The 21452-nt window shown below is 43.0% G+C and overlaps 1 protein-coding gene across 1 annotated transcript in view; it reads left to right on the top strand.

Moving 5' to 3' along the window:
* The window catches only part of GABRB1 (gamma-aminobutyric acid type A receptor subunit beta1), a 680617-nt gene extending 660194 nt beyond the window's left edge, over positions 1-20423 (top strand). The window contains exons 6-9 of the mRNA XM_040334996.1: positions 5553-5690; positions 5770-5922; positions 9153-9388; positions 19947-20423. Coding sequence (XP_040190930.1) covers positions 5553-5690; positions 5770-5922; positions 9153-9388; positions 19947-20294 — 875 coding nt within the window. The 3' untranslated portion in view covers positions 20295-20423. The remainder of the gene's footprint in view (positions 1-5552; positions 5691-5769; positions 5923-9152; positions 9389-19946) is intronic.
* Positions 20424-21452: the final 1029 nt, after the last annotated feature.

Raw genomic sequence — 21452 nt, 5'->3', positions numbered from 1 at the left:
TGGCCTTAGCCAAAATGTATGCTGTAAAGTAATGTTGGTAAGAGCTACTTGGCATCCCTTAAAGCAGTAGTAAACCGAAAAGCAAACATTTATTATAGAAAAAATAATAACAAAATTACACTGCTCTCCTAAAGTGGTAAAACACAATGGGGTTGATTTACTAAAAGCAAATCCACTCTGCACTACAAGAGCACTGCAAATGCACTTGGAAGTGCAGTTGCTGTAAATCTGAGGGGAAGATCTGAAATGAGGGGAAGCTCTGCTGATTTTATCATCCAATCATGTACAAGCAAACATGCTGTTTTTCATTTTCCTTGCATGTTCCCCTCAGATCTACAGCGACTGCACTTCCAAGTGCACTAGAAGTGCACTTATAGTGCAAAGTGCATTTGCCTTTAGTAAATAAACCTCTCTATTCCGTGATATTTCTATCTCTGCTGCAACTTAGTATTAAAAATATAATCACAATAGTGAAAAGATCATCAGTGATACACCAATAATAATCCATAGTAGCACAAACAAAAAACAAAAAATCTCAGCAAATAAATATAAGACAAAAATCAATGTATAAATAAGTCCTTTACATAAAAGTCCATATAAGTGTCACACACAAGTATTTATTCTTGCTGAAGATTATGCACCATAGACCCACCACCAAAGTTAGAAAAGCATTTCCCACTCACCAAACCTAATTGCCATTCATTCTCATGAGAGGCAATAGTGCTTAAATGCTATGCAACTACATTTTAGGAATTCAAGCTCAAGCTCCAAATCCCTTATTCAATTCTCATTTCAGCAAGCATATGCAGAAGAAAAAGAACAAAAATACCTCTGAAAGTGTATTTCTTCAACCTACAAGCTGTTTATTTTAAAAAGAACTACACTCACATTTAAAATGGTATAAAACACTCATCTAACATAAAATGGCACCAGATAAAGCTTTTGCAATAACGACGTCCCAAAGCGTTTTGTCATACCCGACTTTGTCACAAGGGGTCGTGGCCTTTTAGTTTTTTGTTCGGTTTATTATTGATATATCACTGATGATCTGTTTACCTTTGTGATCAAACATTTAGTACATTGCAGCTTACCAATTCTTAAGCCCCGTACACACGGCCGAGGAACTCGACGTGCCAAACACATCGAGTTCCTTGGCGTGTTCAGTCCTGGAGCCGCCGAGGAGCTCGGCGGGCCAAGTTCTCCCATAGAACAACGAGGAAATAGAGAACATGTTCTCTATTTCCTCGCCGAGGTCCTCGTCGGCTTCCTCGGCCGAAAGTGTACACACGGCCGGGTTTCTCGGCAGAATTCAGCTCTGAACCGAGTTTCTGTCTGAATTCTGCCGAGAAACTCGGTCGTGTGTACGGGGCCTGAGATGTGGCTGCATTCGTTTTCATTTTTGGATTTATTTATTTTATTTTCACCTGGTGATCTGACTAGTAGGTCTGTTGCATTTCAACAGAACATGCTGTCCTGCAAATGTTTCAGTTAAGAGTGTTGAGACAAGCTATTTACCAAGGACAGAGGTGCTTACAATGATCAGATTGTATTTGTTTATGTAAAACCTTTATCCCAAAAGGAAAAAATACCGTTGCTGTAACTGCTTGTATAACTTTAGCATGAGCTGGAGTTTGGCTTCAATTTGTTAGTGTATCTAAATCTGCTAGTCTATCTAACACTCCCCTCCCCCAGATTAACAATTCTGCTGTGCCCCTGTGTTCCTTCATCCAGAGTGGGAGCACTTGAATACAGGAGGTGTGTTACTGGCCAGATCACCAGGGAAAAACAGAAGAGGAAAAAGCCTAAAAAAAAATATTGCAGCCACCGCATCTAATGATTGGTAAGCTGCAAAATATCAAATTTTTGGCTTTTTTTCTTACCGCTTTAATCTTATTTTGTAAAAAAAAAAAAAAAAAAACATCCATAGCTACATTACTACACCAGATCAGCTGCGATGGCAAAACGTACACTTCTACCCAGTCTAGGAGACTCACATAAATGTGGACACTAAACATTCTATGTTAAAGCACCACACTGATATATAAGAATCCCATAGGAGGTTTGAGCAGTGTCGGTGAAGAAAATGATCAGCATACAGGGACCTTCTGCTGCTCTAAAGCTGGAAGCTGCTCAGGAGATACACCATGCTCTCCTTGATGCAAATTATTCATCATCATGCACTATGCCCATTCTAAACAGAAGGAATTGGTTGCCTTTATCAACAAAGAAACAATGCAGCAACAGAAGGCATTTTTGTATCATGGGGCTGCAAATGCACAAACGGTATGTTATGTTACACCCAGAGGAAAGTACGAGACAGAAAGGACAGAAGATTGCAAGTTGGCCATCTGTGCCTCCAGTGTTACAGATTGCCTTCCATGGCTTATACAACACTTCTGTCTCATTCATCCTGGTGGTTCAAAATGCCATCATACATCACCACACATGGCATTGTGAAATATACAGATGAAAGCATGTCTAATGTCTGGAGTATATTATAAATATAGCTCAGAAAAGAACATATTTGCTGTGCACATTATACATGTGAAATGATATATAATATTTACAATTCCTTTTTTTTCTGTTTCTATGTTAAAAAAAATAAGTTAGTTGTTTGGGATATGACAGAATACAAATATCTTGAAATATCTGAAATACTCAAAAACCCCAAAAAGTTACAGAAACAATATCATTGTTATATAGGTAGAATGTGATATTTTTATGATAAGGAGGATCCCTAACAGTTTAAACTACTTCTTAAAGCGGAGGTTCACCCGTATATATGACTATTTCCCCCTAGATGGATGCTCGTTTTGTCTAGGGGAATCTGCTAGATGTTTTAAAATATGAGCAGTACTTACGGTTTACGAGATGCATCTTCTCCGTCGCTTCCGGGTATGGGCTGCGGGACTGGGCGTTCCTATTTTGATTGACAGTCTTCCGAGAGGCTTCCGACGGTCGCATCCATCGCGTCACGATTTTCCGAAAGAAGCCGAACGTCGGTGCGCAGGCGCAGTATAGAGCCGCACCGCCGTTCGGCTTCTTTCGGCTACTAGTGACGCGATGGATGCGACCGTCGGAAACATCTCGGAAGACTGTCAATCAAGAAGGAACGCCCGCTCCCGAAGACCCATACCCCGGAAGCGACGGAGAAGATGCATCTCGAAAATGGGTAAGTACTGCTCATATTTTAAAACGACTAGCCGATTCCCCTAGACAAAACGAGCAGGAATCTAAGGGGAAAAGATAAAAAAACAAATAAATGGGTGAACTCCCGCTTTAAGAGATAGCTTATGCCGCGTACACACGATAGGTTAAACCGATGAGAATGGTCTGATGGACCGTTTTCATCGGTCAAAACCGATCGTGTGTGGGCGCCATCGGTTATTTAACCATCGGTAAAAGAAAGCAAACTTGCTTTAAATTTAACCGATGTATTCCTAACCAATAGGTCAAAACCGATCTTTGTAGTCACAACCATCGGTTAAAAATCCACGCATGCTCAGAATCAAGTCGACGCATGCTTGGAAGCATTGAACTTCATTTTTTTCAGCACGTCGTGTTTTACGTCACCGCGTTCTGACACGATTGGTTCTGACACGGTCTGACGCGACGGACCATCAGTCAGCTTCATCGGTTAACTGATGAAAACGGTCCATCGGTCCGTTCTCATCGGATGGACTGATCGTGTGTACGCGGCATAAGGTGTCATTTAGTCAGTATGATAGTGTGCTTTTCTCAATGGGATCTCTGCCTGCTGCTCACTAAAACCATCTCCTACCTACTTTGCCATGGGTAATGGTATAAAGCAAACAAGAAAAATAGAGGGGGTAGTAATGGTATTTAATAGGCCACAGAGATCAGCATAATTAATTGGCCAGTGTAACAGCTGTACCAAAACCACTACTGGAAAGAATCCAAGTTTAGAGGCCATAATAGTTCAGTAGCTTTATCCTTCTACATGATATCCTTATGACTGGTGTATCCAGAAAAGTCAATTTGTTAACAATATTGTTTAAATGAAGCAGGAGCCAATTTCACTGTATTATTGGTGACCCTTAGGCCCCATACTCACGAGCAAACATGTCTGCTGAAACTGGCTCGCAGGCCAGTTTCAGCAGACATGTTTGGTCGTGTGTGGGCGCGAGCGGGCCGAATTCCAGCAAACATTTGCCCGCCGGGCCTTTTCCCAGCAGACAAATATTCCTGGACTTGTTTTAAAACAGTCCGCTGGAATTCTGCCCGCTCGGACATGTACGGTCGTCAGTACAGACCTACCGTACATGTCCAGGCGCCCGCCGTCCCTCGCATGCGTCGAATGACTTCGACGCATGCGTGGAAGCATTTTAAAGGCGGGCCGCCCACGTCGCCGCGTCATTGTCGCGGCGACACCGCGTCATCGACGCGGCGACACCGCGGACACGCCCCGCGTATTGTTTACGCGCGGACTTCTGTACGATGGTGTGTACAACCATCGTACAGAAGCCCTCTGGCAGACATGTATGGTGAAAACGGTCCGACGGACCGCTTTCACCATACATGTTTGGTCGTGAGTACCCGGCCTTAATGGTATACACAAGTTGAGTCCACCATGGCAGCCCTTCCTTTTTTTAAATAAATTATGTTAATTACTTTTAACTTAAGTATACCACATACATTAGTACACCAAATGGTTAAAACCGCAACATAAATGTACAGCACAATGCATCAGCACTAGAAGTCAGTACAGCTTTGAAGATCAATGCATACAACAACATCACAAAAGGAGCACTGGTGGTACGTATATGTACAAGAAATGTTGTAGTAATAGCTAGAACCCGGAAGGAGCAACAGAAATCTGCAAGACCATGGCAGTTAAAAGCACAGCTGATCCTAACAACACTCTATCCCAGTACAGTGTCTAGGGTTCTAAGGCCCATACAATGCTCAGTGGCTTTGGGAAGTGCACAGAAGGAAGAGAACCAACATTTAATCAGACACTATAGACATGTCATTCACCCAACCTCCCCAAACCTTATTAAGTTAGCTCAGCACCCCCTCTACTAGCATAAGTAGCTTTATATAATGGTAGAGTTTTATTAATTGGAGCCTTTCGGGTGGTAACAGTAGAATCTACAGTTTGTTTCCACAATAAGAGAATAATTTTTCTAGAAGAATAAAATAGCAAGGCGAGTAGGGTACATATCACTTTTTCGGGAGCTAGAGAATCCACCAGGCCATGGCAGCCCTTCCTTGAACCACAAACTGGAGAGCAATTGTCGGAACAGATCTGACTTCACAAGTAATAAGGCTTTTGCTAGCTTGTGTTTGGCAGTTTTATGAAGCACATCATGCCAATGTAACTTACAAAGAGGAATTATTGTTGTTATAAAGAGTTTATATAGCACCAATAGTTTGTACAGTACTTTACAAATTACGAGATAGTATAGTTAATGCAAGACAAGTGGGTAAACTCTTTCTGGTAACACTGTAATTTCATTGACGTCCCAGCGAACAACTTTTAGAATAAAATATGTTTATTTTCTGAATCTGCTATTAAATCTTATTTGCAGATGGCTATACAACAGATGACATTGAGTTCTACTGGAATGGGGGAGATAAAGCAATCACAGGAGTAGAGAAGATCGAGCTGCCTCAGTTTTCCATTGTTGATTACAAAATGGTCTCAAAGAAAGTAGTATTTTCTACTGGTAAGGATTCAGCAAAACAGGTTAAGGAATAAATATTAATGTGGCTTGTTTATTTTTACATGTTTGCTTTGATTTCCAGGTTCTTATCCTAGGCTGTCATTGAGCTTCCGACTTAAAAGAAATATTGGATACTTCATCTTACAAACTTACATGCCTTCCACACTCATTACTATTCTGTCCTGGGTGTCTTTCTGGATCAACTATGATGCATCTGCTGCAAGAGTGGCACTAGGTAAGGTTATTTCAGTTTACAGTAAACCATATAATATAGAACATGTACATATTAGTTATATAATTCATTATTTTGCATAGAAAGCAACACAGTAGAGCCTTCTTTTAGCTATTTTCATGTCATCCATTTCATAAATCCAAATAATGAGGAGGTTTATTCTTCATTTAAGGTAGTGGGCAGAAACTTTGCTCTCCTTTACATTGGTTTAGTGAAGGGCTTTTTGGTTCATTTAAAGTAGAACTATGGCCAGGCTATGTACATTAAACAATTTTCACTAAATAAACATTAAAACAAGCCCTCACTGATCTCTTTGACTGCACTGCTACTATTGTGAACTTGATGATGAATTACTCCACAGTGGCTCTAACTACAAAGGCTAGTAGAGGTTTATTTTAATGGGTAGCTTCACTTAATTTGAAAAAAAAAAACATAACGTGTACAATTGCTACACGAATCATATTGTAATCAAAAGTTATAAAAAAAATACCTATCCTTTTCAATCTGCAGTGCTGTAGTTTTCAGTAAAATTCAATGCAGTAAGGCAACCTGGATGTGTTCTATAAACACTTGGGGCCAAATCCACAAAAGGGATACGACGGCGTAACTGCTGTTACGCCGTCGTATCCCTGTTCCTAACTATGGAACTGATCCACAGAATCAGTTTTCCATAGTTAGGCAGAAGGCAGTACCGCATCCGCTGCTGAGGGCATTTTGTGTCGAAATGCCGCCTCGGGTATGCAAATTAGCACTTACGGAGATCCACAAAGCTTTTCAGCTTCGTTTTTTCTCCGTAAGTTTTAGTTTGCATACGCAAAATTAGGGCTGCTTTTACAAGGTGTAAAGTTAGTAAACCATGTAAAAGCAGACCTTTCTGTCCAGCGACGCGATTTTTTTTTAATTTTTAATTTTTTTTTAATTTTTTATTTTTTTTTTCACTCCGTATCTTTTTTTTTTCCCGACGCAACTTTATTGACCCTTCGCAATCCACAAAGCTCGGCGTAATGTAATTTCGCGCTATGCACGTCGGGGAAAATGACATCACGAGCATGCGCAGTACGGCCGGCGCGGGAGCGTGCCTAATTTAAATGGGAATCGCCCCCATTTGAATAGGAACGCCTTGCGCCGGCGGAATTTAAGTTACACAGCCCAAAATTTCTAGGTAAGTGCTTTGTGGATCGGGCACCTAGGTAGAAATTTTAAGGCAGTGTAACTTAAATGGAAAAAAATAAGTTACGCCGGATCTTTGTGGATTTGGCACTTGGTGTACGGAACACCCCTCCAGAAATATAATTTCCTGTTTGTGTGATTGGTTCATTGATTTTATGAGAGCTCTGTGCTAAGATACAAATCATATTTTAGGTAACCTCGGCTACGAACATTTAATTTTTGGTAACATACTGCCTCCACCAGTGGTCAAAGTAGACCCTTTGTTGTGATTAGTGGGGGGATGTATGAATGTTCTTTATTTATGCTTTAGTTTGCAATTCACTCGCTTGATAAAGGGCTTGACACAATTTGAAATGTTAGTATGTAAAATGGGAGCCTGAACAAAATGTCTTATTAGTAAGTATATATAGTTTAGTGCCCCTGCTGTAAAGTGTTAACCTCCCTGGCGGTATGATTATTTCAGATTTTAGGTGCTGAAAGTGGTACCATTATTTTGCAAGGAAATTTGGCGTTTTACATTGTAGGCCTGTAATTCTTAGGAAAAACTCACTTAAATCTGTCCGAACAACAGTCGGGTATGAAAAAGTTTGAAAAACAAAATCATAATATAATAAATAATTGTAAATAATTATAAAAAATAATAATACAATTATAATAAAAATTGTTCAATAATGTAATCAACTCAAAATCACTGAAATTTGCTCAGTTGCAGAATTGTCGCTGTCATTACTTTTATTTTTTTATGACGAATTTCCCCACAATTCGCTATCGCTCAATTCTGCAAGTGATTATAATTTATAATCACTGTTTTCTAGCTGGTCTAAAACCACTTTTGACATAAAGGAATACTTTTTGGTTGCTATGGACAATTTACAGTTTGCAGGCAGAAAGAACAGTTTTTATTATATAAAAGTACATGCAGTACTTTGGGCAGACCACTAGAGACAAAGGAGGTGGGTATTTTTTACATACAGTACTGTAATCTGTAAGATTACAGTATACTGTATGTATTGTGTTTATTTACTTTTTTGAATTTGGCGCCGTTCTCCGCCCAGGCGCAGGGAATGGAGCTCGGCGGCACACAGGGACACTGTGAATCGAGCGAGGAGACACCGCTCGATCACACAGCGTAGCGGCATCGCAGGATCCACGGACAAGGTAAGTAATTCCCTGCCTGTGGCTGCTGCAAAGCGATCCCGAGTCTGGCTCGGGGTTACCGCTTTTGGTAATGAAATACCCCCCCCGAGCCACACTCGGGAATACCGCCAGGGGGTTAAGAATCACTAAGGAAATTTTTACCATATACTCTAGGCCATTAAAGCATCACAAGATTTTTTTTCAAGCTCATCCCTCCCCTGAGGTGCAGCATTAAATCTTTAATGAGTGGATAAAATGAGTGGTACTTAATAGTTTGTAGCAGAGAAGTGAAATCATATTTACTAACAACCCAAATTCCAAAAAAGTTGCTGCAATCAATTTCAAAGTTACCTTACTTTGTTTCCTAAAATGGTAAATTTTCTCAGTTCAAACATTTGATTTGTTTTCTATTTTCTACTGTGGGCTTATGAGATTTGCAAATCATTGCATTTTGTTTTTATGTAAATTTTACACAGCATCCCAACTTTTTTGGAATTTAGGTTGTATATTTGTCTCTAGGAGCTTTTGGTGTTCTCATTGTATTGCATCAGCAAACATCTACAATTATAACCACAGGGAACATACTTTATGAGTAGCAGACCTCTAGAAAATTACAATTTGATGCTATGAATCGCAGTGTTGTTTTTCCTTTGGTGAATATACCTCTTTTTGGGAAAAGGTAGACAGCCCTAGGATAATTAAAAGTTTTTTTTATCTCCAGGAAAATATTCAGTTAGGCTTATTGGTCTTCTAAAATTATATTGAAGTTGTATTGACAGTACAGTGTATATATAAACTCATCTTCAAAAGGATACTTGAGCTTAAGTTAAAATATGTTATCATTTAGATACACAGCCTACTGTGCAGAAATGTATGTGTGTACCTGACATATAGATCATTGAGTCATGCATAACTTCTTCTTATAGGAATCACCACTGTGCTGACAATGACTACCATCAGTACCCATCTCCGAGAAACCCTACCAAAGATCCCTTATGTCAAGGCTATAGACATCTACCTAATGGGATGCTTTGTATTTGTGTTCTTGGCATTGCTGGAATATGCTTTTGTGAACTACATCTTCTTTGGAAAAGGTCCTCAGCTACAGAAGAAAGCAGCAGAAAAAGCAGAGAAAGCAAATAACGAAAAGAATAAACTCCAGGTAATGGGGAAATAAACAATGCTGTTGACAAAAGGAAAATCACAGTGCTGCAAAAAAAGCATCCTTATGGAATTGCAAATATCTCACCACATTACCATGACAGAGAGAGGTCTATGTCTGGTTTGGGATATCAGGGTGTTCTATTTTCCACACTGGAAAGTAAGTATCTGAAACATAACAAATGCCAAAAGCAGTGGCGGCCCATTCATTAGGGGCGTGCGGGCGCCGACCCCATCCATGCGCCTGGCCCCTTATTCTACATGCAGGGCGCCAGATGCATGGATTCCAATGGGGGGGGTTAAGCATGTGATAAGAGCAAGAGGCTCTTATAGTCTTCAAAAAAGGGGGGCTTGGGGTGCAGAGCACTGCACACTGAGCCCACCCAGTTGTGTGACAATAGTGAATGAATATTCGCTATATTTACACTGATTCTCCTTCTGGCCAATCAGGAAGTGGGTCTGAGACCCATTTCCCAATTGGCCGAAAGGAGAAGCACTCTGATTGGCCGCGGAGGAGGAGGGAGGAGACGGAAGCTGTTGTGATGCCTGCAGAGGAGAGCAGGGAAAGGAGAAGCCACCCATGATGCAGAGGAGGAGAGCAGGAGAAGGAAAAGCCGGCCGTGAATGCTGTGATGCTGAGGAGGAGAGCAGGGGAAGGAGAAGCCACTGCCCATTACCCTGGTGAAGCATTGCCTCCCATAGATGGGGTAAGTGCTCCAGTGCTGCTGATGACCCGACCGACTGACCAGACCAGGGTAGGGGGGTGGGTGCGGATTACCTAACTGACCGGGGGGTGGCTTTGGGTGCACTGTTTGTCTCCCACACCCCCAAAAAAATACCAACCGCTGCCATTGGTTAAAAGGTTTAGAAGACAGCTTGATTTAGGAACACGCTAGTTTTGATTGAGCTGGTAAATGCCTACAATATGAGGTTTAAATTGGGACTAGAATAAGACCAATTTATTTTATAGAGTAAGAAACACATTAGAAGGAATGACATATTTTTGCCTAGTGCAGAATAACTAAACTTGAATTTTGTGCCCATTCTCCCTCCCTGTGGACAAAGGAGGCAAACATTTGGCTAGAGGACTGCCATTTACCTAAAGCATTGTGCATGGTGAATAAACATGGAAAGAAGTATGACATGTCCAAAAGCATAATTTAGACATATATACACAAATTCCATGAACGATTTGGTATGAAAATCAGCACTTTTTACAATCTTTGTCTATCCACCATGTGAACATTGTCAAACATTTCATTTAAACCCTCATGCATTCATACCTACAATTCTGTCTGGTAAGTTGAGTTTCAGTTGCAACAGTTACCAAAAAATAAATAAGTAATCTTTAACCACTTAAGGACCATCTCACGACTTTTTACGTAGTCAGAATGGCAGGGACAGGCATAGGTACATACAGGTACGTCCCCTTTAAGATGCCGCCGTGTGGTCGCGTGCCGCCGGTGCCTTCTCCGTGAGTCTGACCACGGGTCCCGCGGACTGGATCGCCACAGGGATACCCACGATCGTCTCACGGAGAGATAGAGCGGGGAGATGCTTATGTAAACAAGCATCTCCCTGCTCTGACAGTGATCAACCCTTCCTGTAATCAGAAGCGGTGATCACTGTCTTGTCACACACAGCCCATCCCCCGTACAGTTAGAAGCACTCATCAGGGCACACTTAACCCCTACGGCGCCACCTAGTGGTTAACCTCTTCACTGTCATTTTCACAGTAATCAGTGCATTTTTATAGCACTGCTCGCTGTAAAAATGACAATGGTCCCAAAAATGTGTCAAACGTGTCCGATGTGTCCGCCATAATGTCGCAGTCACGATAAAAAATGCTGATTGCTGCCATTACTAGTAAAAAAAATATTAATAAAAAAGCCATAAAACTATCCCCTATTTTGTAGACACTATGGGCCATATCCACAAAAGAGATACTCCGGCGTAAGCCGTCGTATCTCTGGTTCTAACTTTGGAACTGATCCTCAGAAGCAGTTTTCCTAAGTTAGGCAGAAGATCCGACATCTGTAAGGGACTTACACTGCCGGATCTTAGGATGCAGTACCGCATCCGCCACTGGGGGCATTTCGAGTCGAAATGCCTCTTCTAGTATGCAAATTAGCACTTAGGGCGATCCTCAAAGCTTTTGTGCCTAGTTTTTTCGCCGTAAGTGTTAGTTTGCCTGGTGTAAAACTAGGGCTGCTTTTACAAAGTGTAAAGTTAGTCACACCTTGTAAAGGCCCATTCAAGCGACGGCATTTGGTATGCATTCCCGAGGGAGAACTCCACGGCAATTTGTAAATTCCAAACCGGCATGGGTTCCCCCCCAGGAGCATACCAGGCCCGTAGGTCTGTTATGGGTTGTAAGGAGACCCCCCTCCGCCGAAAAATCGACGTAGGGGGTCCCCCTACAATCCATACCAGACCCGTATCCAAAGCACGCTACCCGGCCGGTCAGGAATGGGAGTGGGGACGAGCGAGCGTCCCCCCCCCTCCTGAGCCGTGCCAGGCCGCATGCCCTCAACATGGGGGGGTTGGGTGCTCTGGGGCAGGGGGGCGCACTGCGGGCCCCCCCACCCCAGAGCACCCTGTCCCCATGTTGGTGAGGACAGGACCTCTTCCCGACAACCCTTGCCGTTGGTTGTCGGGGTATGCGGGCGGGGGCTTATCGGAATCTGGGAGTCCCCTTTAATAAGGGGGCCCCCAGATACCGGCCCCCCACCCTAAGTGAATGGATATGGGGTACATCGTACCCCTATCCATTCACCTGTAGGCAAAAAGTAAAAGTTAGTAAACACACAACACAAGGCTTTTTAAAATAATTTATTATTCTGCTCCGGATGCCCCCCCTGTCTTCGTTATTAGCTCAATTACCAGGGGGGGCTTCTTCTTCCGCTCTCCGGGGGGAGTTCTCCCTCTCAGGAATGCATGCTGAGCGACGCTGTCATTTTTTTTTAAAATTATTTGTTTTCCCGGCGCGTCTTTGTTTTCACCCGTCGCAACTTTAGTGTCCCGTCGCAATCCACAAAGCCGCCCGGCGTCAATTACGTTCGCGCGATGCACGTCGGGAAAATTACGTCACACGCATGCGCAGTACGGCCGGCGCGGGAGCGCGCCTCATTTAAATTGTAAACGCCCCCCGGAGAGGAGGAACGCCTTACGACGGCGGCACTTAAGTTACACTGCTTGAAATTTTTACGTAAGTGCTTTGTGGATCAGGCACTTAGGTAAAAACTTTAAGTCAGTGTAACTTAACTGCTGAAAGTTAAGTTACGCCGCCTGGCTGAGGATTTGGCCCTATGGGCCTGATTCTCAAAAGAGATACGCAGACTTAACTGCTGTTCAGCCTGCGTATCCCTGTACCTAACTTTGGAAACGATTCTCAAAAGGCTTTTTCCAAAGTTAGGCAGAAAATCTGACAGGTGTAAGACACTTACACGGTCAGATTTTAGGATGCAGTACCGCATCCGCCACTGGGGGCATTTCTCATTGAAATGCAGCTTTGCGTATGCAAATGAGGACTTAAGCAGATTTTCAAAGCATTTCAGCACTTTGATTTCTGCGTAAGTTCCGAATTTGCCTGCGCAAAACTAGGGCTGGTTTTATAATGTGGAAAGTTAGTCACACATTGTAAAGGCCCATTCCAGCGACGGCATTTGGTATGCATTCCTGAGGGAGAACTCCACGGCAATTTTTAAATTCAAAACCGCCATGGGTTCCCCCCCAGGAGCATACCAGGCCCTTAGGTCTGGTATGGGTTGTAAGGAGACCCCCCTCCGCCGAAAATTCGACGTAGGGGGTCCCCCTACAATCCATACCAGACCCGTATCCAAAGCACGCTACCCGGCCGGTCAGGAATGGGAGTGGGGACGAGCGAGCGTCCCCCCCCTCCTGAGCCGTGCCAGGCCGCATGCCCTCAACATGGGGGGGTTGGGTGCTCTGGGGCAGGGGGGCGCACTGCGGGCCCCCCCACCCCAGAGCACCCTGTCCCCATGTTGATGAGGACAGGACCTCTTCCCGACAACCCTTGCCATTGGTTGTCGGGGTCTGCGGGCGGGGGCTTATCGGATAATAAGGGGGCCCCCAGATACCGGCCCCCCACCCTAAGTGAATGGATATGGGGTACATCGTACCCCTATCCATTCACCTGGAGGCAAAAAGTAAGTTAGTAAACACACAACACAAGGCTTTTTAAAATAATTTATTATTCTGCTCCGGATGCCCCCCTTGTCTTCGTTATTAGCTCAATTACCAGGGGGGCTTCTTCTTCCACTCTCCGGGGGTCTTCTTCCACTCTCCGGGGGTCTTCTCCGCTCTCCGGGGGGGGTTTCTTCTTCCGCTCTCCGGGGGGGGCTTCTCCGGACTCCGGGGGGCTTCTTCCATCTTCTCCCCTCTTCCGCTGTTGACTCGGCGAACCCCGGTTCTTCTGCAGCTCTCCGGTGCCTTCTTCTTCAGCGCTGGCTGCCTGCTATGTTTGTGTGTTAGCTCAATTTCAAACAGGCAGCCGGCGCGGTCTTCTGTGACGTCAGGGTCTTCTCTTCTGTTCTTCCGATGTTGACTCGTCGCCTGTTGTCGCTGTAATGATGGAAGCGCGCCTTGCATCACATTTATATAGGCATCACCATCCCATCATGCTCCGGTAGGTACCCACGTGGTGGGTGCACGTGGGTAGGCACCCACCACGTGGGTACCTGCCGGAGCATGATGGGACGGTGATGCCTATATAAATGTGATGCAAGGCGCGCTTCCATCATTACAGCGACAACAGGCGACGAGTCAACATCGGAAGAGGGGAGAAGAACAGAAGACCCTGACGTCACAGAAGACCGCGCCGGCTGCCTGTTTGAAATTGAGCTAACACACAAACATAGCAGGCAGCCAGCGCTGAAGAAGAAGGCACCGGAGAGCTTCAGAAGAACCGGGGTTCGCCGAGTCAACAGCGGAAGAGGGGAGAAGATGGAAGAAGCCCCCCGGAGTCCGGAGAAGCCCCCCCAGGAGAGCGGAAGAAGAAACCCCCCCCGGAGAGCGGAGAAGACCCCCGGAGAGTGGAAGAAGACCCCCGGAGAGTGGAAGAAGAAGCCCCCCCTGGTAATTGAGCTAATAACGAAGACAGGGGGGGCATCCGGATACGGGTCTGGTATGGATTGTAGGGGGACCCCCTACGTCAATTTTTCGGCGTGGGGGGGTCTCCTTACAACCCATACCAGACCTAAGGGCCTGGTATGCTCCTGGGGGGAGAACCCATGCCGTTTTTTTCTTTGAAAATTGGCATGGAGTTCACCCTCTCAGGAATGCATGCTGAGCGACGCTGTCATTTTTTTTTATAATCATTTGTTTTCCCCCGGCGCGTCTTTTTTTTTCACCCGTCGCAACTTTAGTGTCCCGTCGAAATTCTCAAAGCCGCCCGGCGTTAATTACGTTCGCGCGCTGCACGTCGGGAAAATTACGTCACACGCATGTGCAGTACGGCCGGCGCGGGAGCGCGCCTCATTTAAATTTTAAACGCCCCCAGGAGAGGAGGACCGCCTTACGACGGCGGCACTTAAGTTACACGGCCTGAAATTTCTACCTAAGTGCTTTGACGATCGGGCACTTAGGTAGAAATTTTAAGTCAGTGTAACTTAACTGCTGAAATTTAAGTTACGCAGACTTTTTGAGAATTTGGCCCTATAACTTTTGCGCAAACTGATCAATAACCGCTTATTGCGTTTTTTTTTACCAAAAATATGTAGAAGAATATGTATCGGTCTAAACTGAAGAGAAAAAAAATGTTTTTTTATATATTTTTGGGGGATATTTAGTATAGGTAAAAGTAAAAAAATTTGCATTTTTTTTCAAAATTGTCGCTCTATTTTTGTTTATAACGCAAAAAATAAAAACTGCAGAGGTGATCAAATACCACCAAAAGAAATCTCTATTTGTGGGGAAAAAAGGACGTAAATTTTGTTTGGGAGTCACGTCGCACGACCGCGCAATTGTCAGTTTAAGCGGCACAGTGCCGAATCGCAAAAAGTGGCCTGGTCTTTGACCAGCGAAATGGTCTGGGGCTGAATTGGTTAAACACAAATAAATGTATTATGCTTTTGGAATCTTTTTCTAAGAGTTTCACGTCCTTGTGTCACAAATCAGCAGTTCTGTTTTCAGGTTGAATTATTGCTTTGCACAAACTGACACCAGCAGCTCCAACCATCCCCTACGCGTTTAGCCTTTTGCTTTTAGCCTTCAACTACTTTTCCAACAATCCATCTCTATTATATGTCTGCTGACTATTTTAAATTTAAGATAATGTTTTATAGCCAAAATTTTACCTTAACCTGAAAAATCCTCCCTCCTAACAAAATAACAGACCAGCGGGATGTATAACATTCTTTTTCTCTGGATCTGAGTATTACATTGTAACTGTTCTCCTTTCTAATATATAATTGTTAGAACCATGAAAAGTCTGAATATAATGTAAAAAAGTATTAAAACTCTCAGTTCCCAAATCCCTTTATCAAAATGAAAACGTAAGATAATGAAATCATCCATTCTCAATTTTTTGAGCTGTACTGTTGTACTTTTCAGGCAACTGCAAGACTGCAAAACTCTCATACAATAATTTGATATGTGCTCTGCTCAACACTTGATGAAATTGTTGAATGCTGGCTATCAGATCTGTCCATGAGATCCATATGATAATGTCTGTAAATATAGTTCTCTCAAATGAGAACATGGAAAGTTCATACAGGGCTACAGTAAACTACTATGTGAAATTATGGAAGTACATAGTGGGGTGCATTTAATAAAGGCAAACACACTGTGCACCTTACAAGTGCAGTTGCACAAATTTCCCCATAGCTTAGTAAAGCTCTGCTGATTTCCACCATCCAATCATGTGCAAGCAAAAATTATTATTATTTTTTTCCTTCCACCTGATATAGGTAATAATTTCAAAGTGAAGCTTTACCACATTTACATTTACAAAGTTGAATGAGTGCAAATACACTTGCAAAGTGCACAGTCCATTTGCCTTTAGAAGATTGAAATACAGTATTTATCTGCGTATAACACGCACTTTTTCCCCCTTAAAATCAGGGGGAAATCCTGGGTGCGTGTTATACGCCGATCCACGCTGTCTGTGAGGGGAAGAGGAGCGAGCCCCGCCGATATACACATAGCCGAGTGTACTGTGTACTCGGCTAGGCTCGGCTCCGCTCGCAGTCACACCCAGTCCCGCCATTGGACCTGTGCTATGTCCATCATAGGAGCCTAGGCAAGGGGTGGGTCTGCGAGAGGAGCCGAGTACAGCCGAGTACACAGGACATCCGGTTCTGTCTATCTCTGCGCCGCTGCTGTAATTTTAAACGTTCAAGGTGCATGGACACTGGGCAAGGCTGCATGGACACTGGGCAAGGCTGCATGGACACTGGGCAAGGCTGCAATGACACTGGGCAGGGCTGCAGATGGACACCGATCATTCTGCAACGATGGACAAGGCTGCAGATGGACACTGATAAGGCTGCATTGATGGGCATATAAATGTAAGGTTTTATCCTTAAACTTCCCTCCTAAAAGTTTTTTTCCTTAACATTCCCTCCTAAACTTGGGGTGCGTGTTATACGCCGACGCGTGTTATACGCCGATAAATACGGTAATACTAAACACTTACATAAGCCCACTGATTAGCCTCAGAGCATACCGTGATGATGCAAATCCTTCTACATAACTAATCCTGTTTATCTTCGTCCCTCTCTCCTCCACAACCTTCGCAAGTACGTCAACAAAGGGTCTGGGATCTGATGTTACACACCGCAAAGAACATAGCACAGAGCTGAGTGTAATCTGAAACATGAGTGGAGGGTATGGGCACAGTCCCCTCTGCACAGTCTGATTGGAAAACAAGCACATCTGAGGATGTCAATCACCTGCTGTGTGGTTGGGGGGCATCACCATGGCTTTCCTGGTGTCTGGAAATACTGGAAAAACCAAGGAAGGAGGAGCTGTCGGGATCCACATTAGGTGCTATGGATTTAAGCAAGTAAAAAAAATATACACTGCATGAGGATTTGTTCTGTTAAAGTAGAACACATTCACTTCCACTCCAAATCTGCATTGTCCCAGAGCTCCCGTATCAAGATTCAATAATAGGACCCTTTTATTCTAATTCTAGTGTTATAGCAGTTGAAATGAATAATATAGTTTCTGCGTTTTCAGATGAAAACAAGCTATGTAGTAGAATAATGTCTTTGATCAGTTTTAAAAAAAGAGATGCATATACTCCTAAAAGAATAATACTGGAAATTACTAATATATAGGTAATAACACCAGCGATTACTGATCCAGGGAATAACTGATTGCCTTTTGGGGAATCAGGAAATACTTTTTCCCTATTAAATCAAATGTCGCCATGTTTTATAGGGTTTTGTATTTGCCTTCTCTGGATCAGCTGTAAGTATAGTTTTTTTTTTGGTTGAGCTAGATTGATTTTTTTTTCCAGCCTGGCTATCTACGGAACTACGCAACTTCCTTAAATAACTTTTGAATTTGTTTGTAATTATTTAAAGAGTAGGCGGTATTGTGTTAAAGTGGATGTAAACCCTCTCCTATACCCAGTGAAGTGAACGGCCTCAGATGATACACAGAGATAAAACAAATCTCCCTAAATGTATATCTGCTGTCTTCAGCTTGCTATATTCTTTACAATTCTAATATTGTGATATAATTCTTACTTCCTTATTCAGCAGTAGGAGTGGATTCTTGAAATACGCCTTGTGACAGCTGATTGGAGGAAAGAAACACACCCCCTCCTCTATATAGGCAGAGGAAGATACTTTCAGGGCTGTGCTGTGACAAGACAAGCTAATCTATTTATATCACCCCCCCCCCCCGGAAAAAATTTCAGGCTGCTTTTATCTCCTGTCTCAGAGAACTTGTCAGAAGTTATTATTCTTATAACAGAGGAACTAAACATCAGATAAGAAAACACTACAGATATATGTGATAATGTCAAATTTCATGAATCTGTAGTACTATAGTAACATTTTCTGTTTAGAGCCATATGATAAATATTGTAGTATATATAGATGTCAGAAAAGATATGTAGTTATGGTTAGCATCTTAATGCTTTAGTCTTGGTCCAGTCTTCTTTGGTTGTCCTGGAATGACATATGATAAACTTGGTGGACAAGTTGTGCAGGGGTAGGAAACAAACCATCCTATAGTGGAAAACTACAGCGTGCATAAGGAAGCTCAGTCTCCGGTGACTGCAAACAAATGGCACATGCAAGAGATTCTATAACCAAAACAACAATTACATTTTAAAGCCCCATACACACTATCAGTTTTCCTGCAGGTTTTTCTCTTCAGGTTTACCAAAACCACGTAGTGCAAGGGCCTGCCTGATTGCATACAAGTTGAAACTCTAAGGCCCCGTACACACGACCAGTTTCCTCGGCAGAATTCAGCTTCCGACCGAGTTTCTGGCTGAATTCTGCCAAGAAACACGGCCGTGTGTACACTTTCGGCCGAGGAAGCCGACGAGGACCTCGGCGAGGAAATAGAGAACATGTTCTCTATTTCCTCGTTGTTCTATGGGAGAACTCGGGCCGCCGAGGTCCTCGGCGGCTCCAGGACTGAACTGGCCGAGGAACTCGATGTGTTTGGCACGTCGAGTTCCTCGGCCGTGTGTACGGGGCCTAAGGCCCCATACACACGACCGCAGACCAGTTTCAGCAGACATGTTCGGTCATCTGTACGTCCGACTGGACAATTTTCCGGCGGATCGGACAGGTTTCCAGCGGACAAATGTTTCTTAGCATGCTAAGAAACATGTCCGCTGGAAGCCTGTCCGTCGGACATGTTCGGTCGTCTGTACAGACTCACCGTACATGTCCGCTCGGCCGAAAAGCCTTTGCATGCGTCAAAGTGATTTGACGCATGTGTGGAAGCATTGACCTTCCAGGGCCACGCACGTCGCTGCGGCGATGGCGCGGCCACATCACCGCGTATCGTGTCCGCTCGGATTTCTGTCTGATGGTGTGTGCAACCATCAGACAGAAATCTCCTTGAGGACATGTCCGCTGAAAACGGCCTGGCGGACCGTTTTCAGTGGACAGTCCATCCGTGTGTACGAGGCCTTAAGGTTTGACCTCATATTAGATGGTTTTGGTAAACCTGCAGGGAAACTGATAGTGTGTATGGGGCTTAACTTAAGGATCTTCTGGGCCAAAGCCAATTGGTTTAGCCAGTCTGTATCAAGTAGGATGGCTAGTCTTGCTGTAAATCCTGTGCTGTAAGGACAACATTTCCTTTTCAACAAGTTGTTGCTATGGAAACGCCTTTTTAATATTTTTTTGTAGTTAACATCAACTAGCCATTCACTCCAATTTCCAATTGCAGATGTATGTTTATATTAAACCAAATATATTTTCATTATTTGAATGATATTACCCCTTTAAAAAGTTAACCCTTTCTAAAGATGTATCTCAAGAAAACCTTTTAATCTACAACGTAATAGTTCTTTTGCCCATATGTGCATAGATATCTCTTGAAGACACTTTCCTTTTTTGCAGGTTGATGCACATGGGAACATTTTGTTGACAACACTGGAACTGAGAAATGAAGTAGGCGGAACAGAAGTCCTAACCAGCACTATTGATCCGAGAGCTACCATGTTTTCATATGACAGTGCCAGCATCCAGTATCGGAAACCCATTCCCAACAGAGATATGTACAGCAGAAGCACATTGGATAGGCACATGGTTCACAAAAAAGGGCGGCTGAGGAGGAGTGCCTCTCAGATTAAAATTAAAATTCCTGATTTGACTGATGTGAATGGCATAGACCGGTGGTCAAGGATGATATTTCCTGTTGCTTTTTCCTTCTTTAATGTTGTGTATTGGCTTTATTATGTACACTAACTTATGCAGTTAGATCACTTTTTTGAAGATGCTAGGTCTATTTTTCTGATCCTGAAGGGACTGCATTAGCAATAGTGCTGCAAATTCAAGGTAAGATATTCAGCCATTAAAATGATTTTAGTGTTTGCACACTGCATTTAATTTTCAAATTGTAGGTTCTTTAGAAGAAAGAGTTTAGCTTTTATGAAAAACAAGCGTATTGTCTTCTTAATTGAAGATAAAACTTGCTCCAATACATTATGGTAAGAAAAAGCTTTATAAATATATCACATGTCATCTTTCATCATTAACCTCTCAGCTGCAAAAAAAAGAAAAAAAAATCCCAGCATCCTAGTACAGCAAAGAGGTTAATCCACCATTCTCTCACATTTTGTACTTTAAATAGATTCCTCTGTAAAGTCTTTTTTACACCTCAAGTCATTGTATTTTTACTACACACAGAATAACTTTTAAGGATATAATGAGGTTTACAGCTAAATGTCAACACCTTTGGTCTTGTGAATCCTTGCCATATGGGTCATCATCATCATAACTGTCATGTAGAACCATGTGGGAAATCTGGGATATAAGAATATGTACAAGTGGGGGAAAAGATAACAGTTTTTTAAGACTACGCTATTATGTGAGACAAGAATAACTATGCTTTCAGAACAAAAAGTATGACCTGTATAGATACTGTAGGTGGAAGATGGGGCCCTAAGCAACGAATGTGACAGGGCCCTTTCCACACTTGCAGACTTTAAAGTTAGCCCTAGGGGCTTCCTACTGCCATGATCCACCCCTATGGTAGAGGGTGTATGGATGAGAAATAATCACCAATAAAATTCCTACCAAGTGACTATACAACACTACACTTCCATGAGTAGAATGTTGACATGAACTGGAAAAAAGAAGGTCTACAAAGGAAAATACAATTGGGTTGATGATAGTTTCCTTAAGGAAAATGGATTACATTTAAAATGATCAAATTGAAAAAATGCATTGAGCATACATGCAAATCGTGCATCTAAATCTTGCATTATGTATAGCAGTAGTTTACACGGTTACTCCAGATCAGTGATAAAGGGTTTTACATAAAAGCCAATCTATTAAGGCAGGAAAAAACTTAATTGCATTTAGTACGGAGCCTGTGTCCCACAGAAAGTTGCCTTGTCTGCC

This window comes from Rana temporaria, chromosome 1 (assembly GCF_905171775.1).
Source record: "Rana temporaria chromosome 1, aRanTem1.1, whole genome shotgun sequence".
In the NCBI taxonomy this organism is placed as follows: domain Eukaryota; kingdom Metazoa; phylum Chordata; class Amphibia; order Anura; family Ranidae; genus Rana; species Rana temporaria.
Note: the sequence above shows the minus strand (reverse complement) of the source record. Positions and strands in the feature narration are given on the sequence as shown.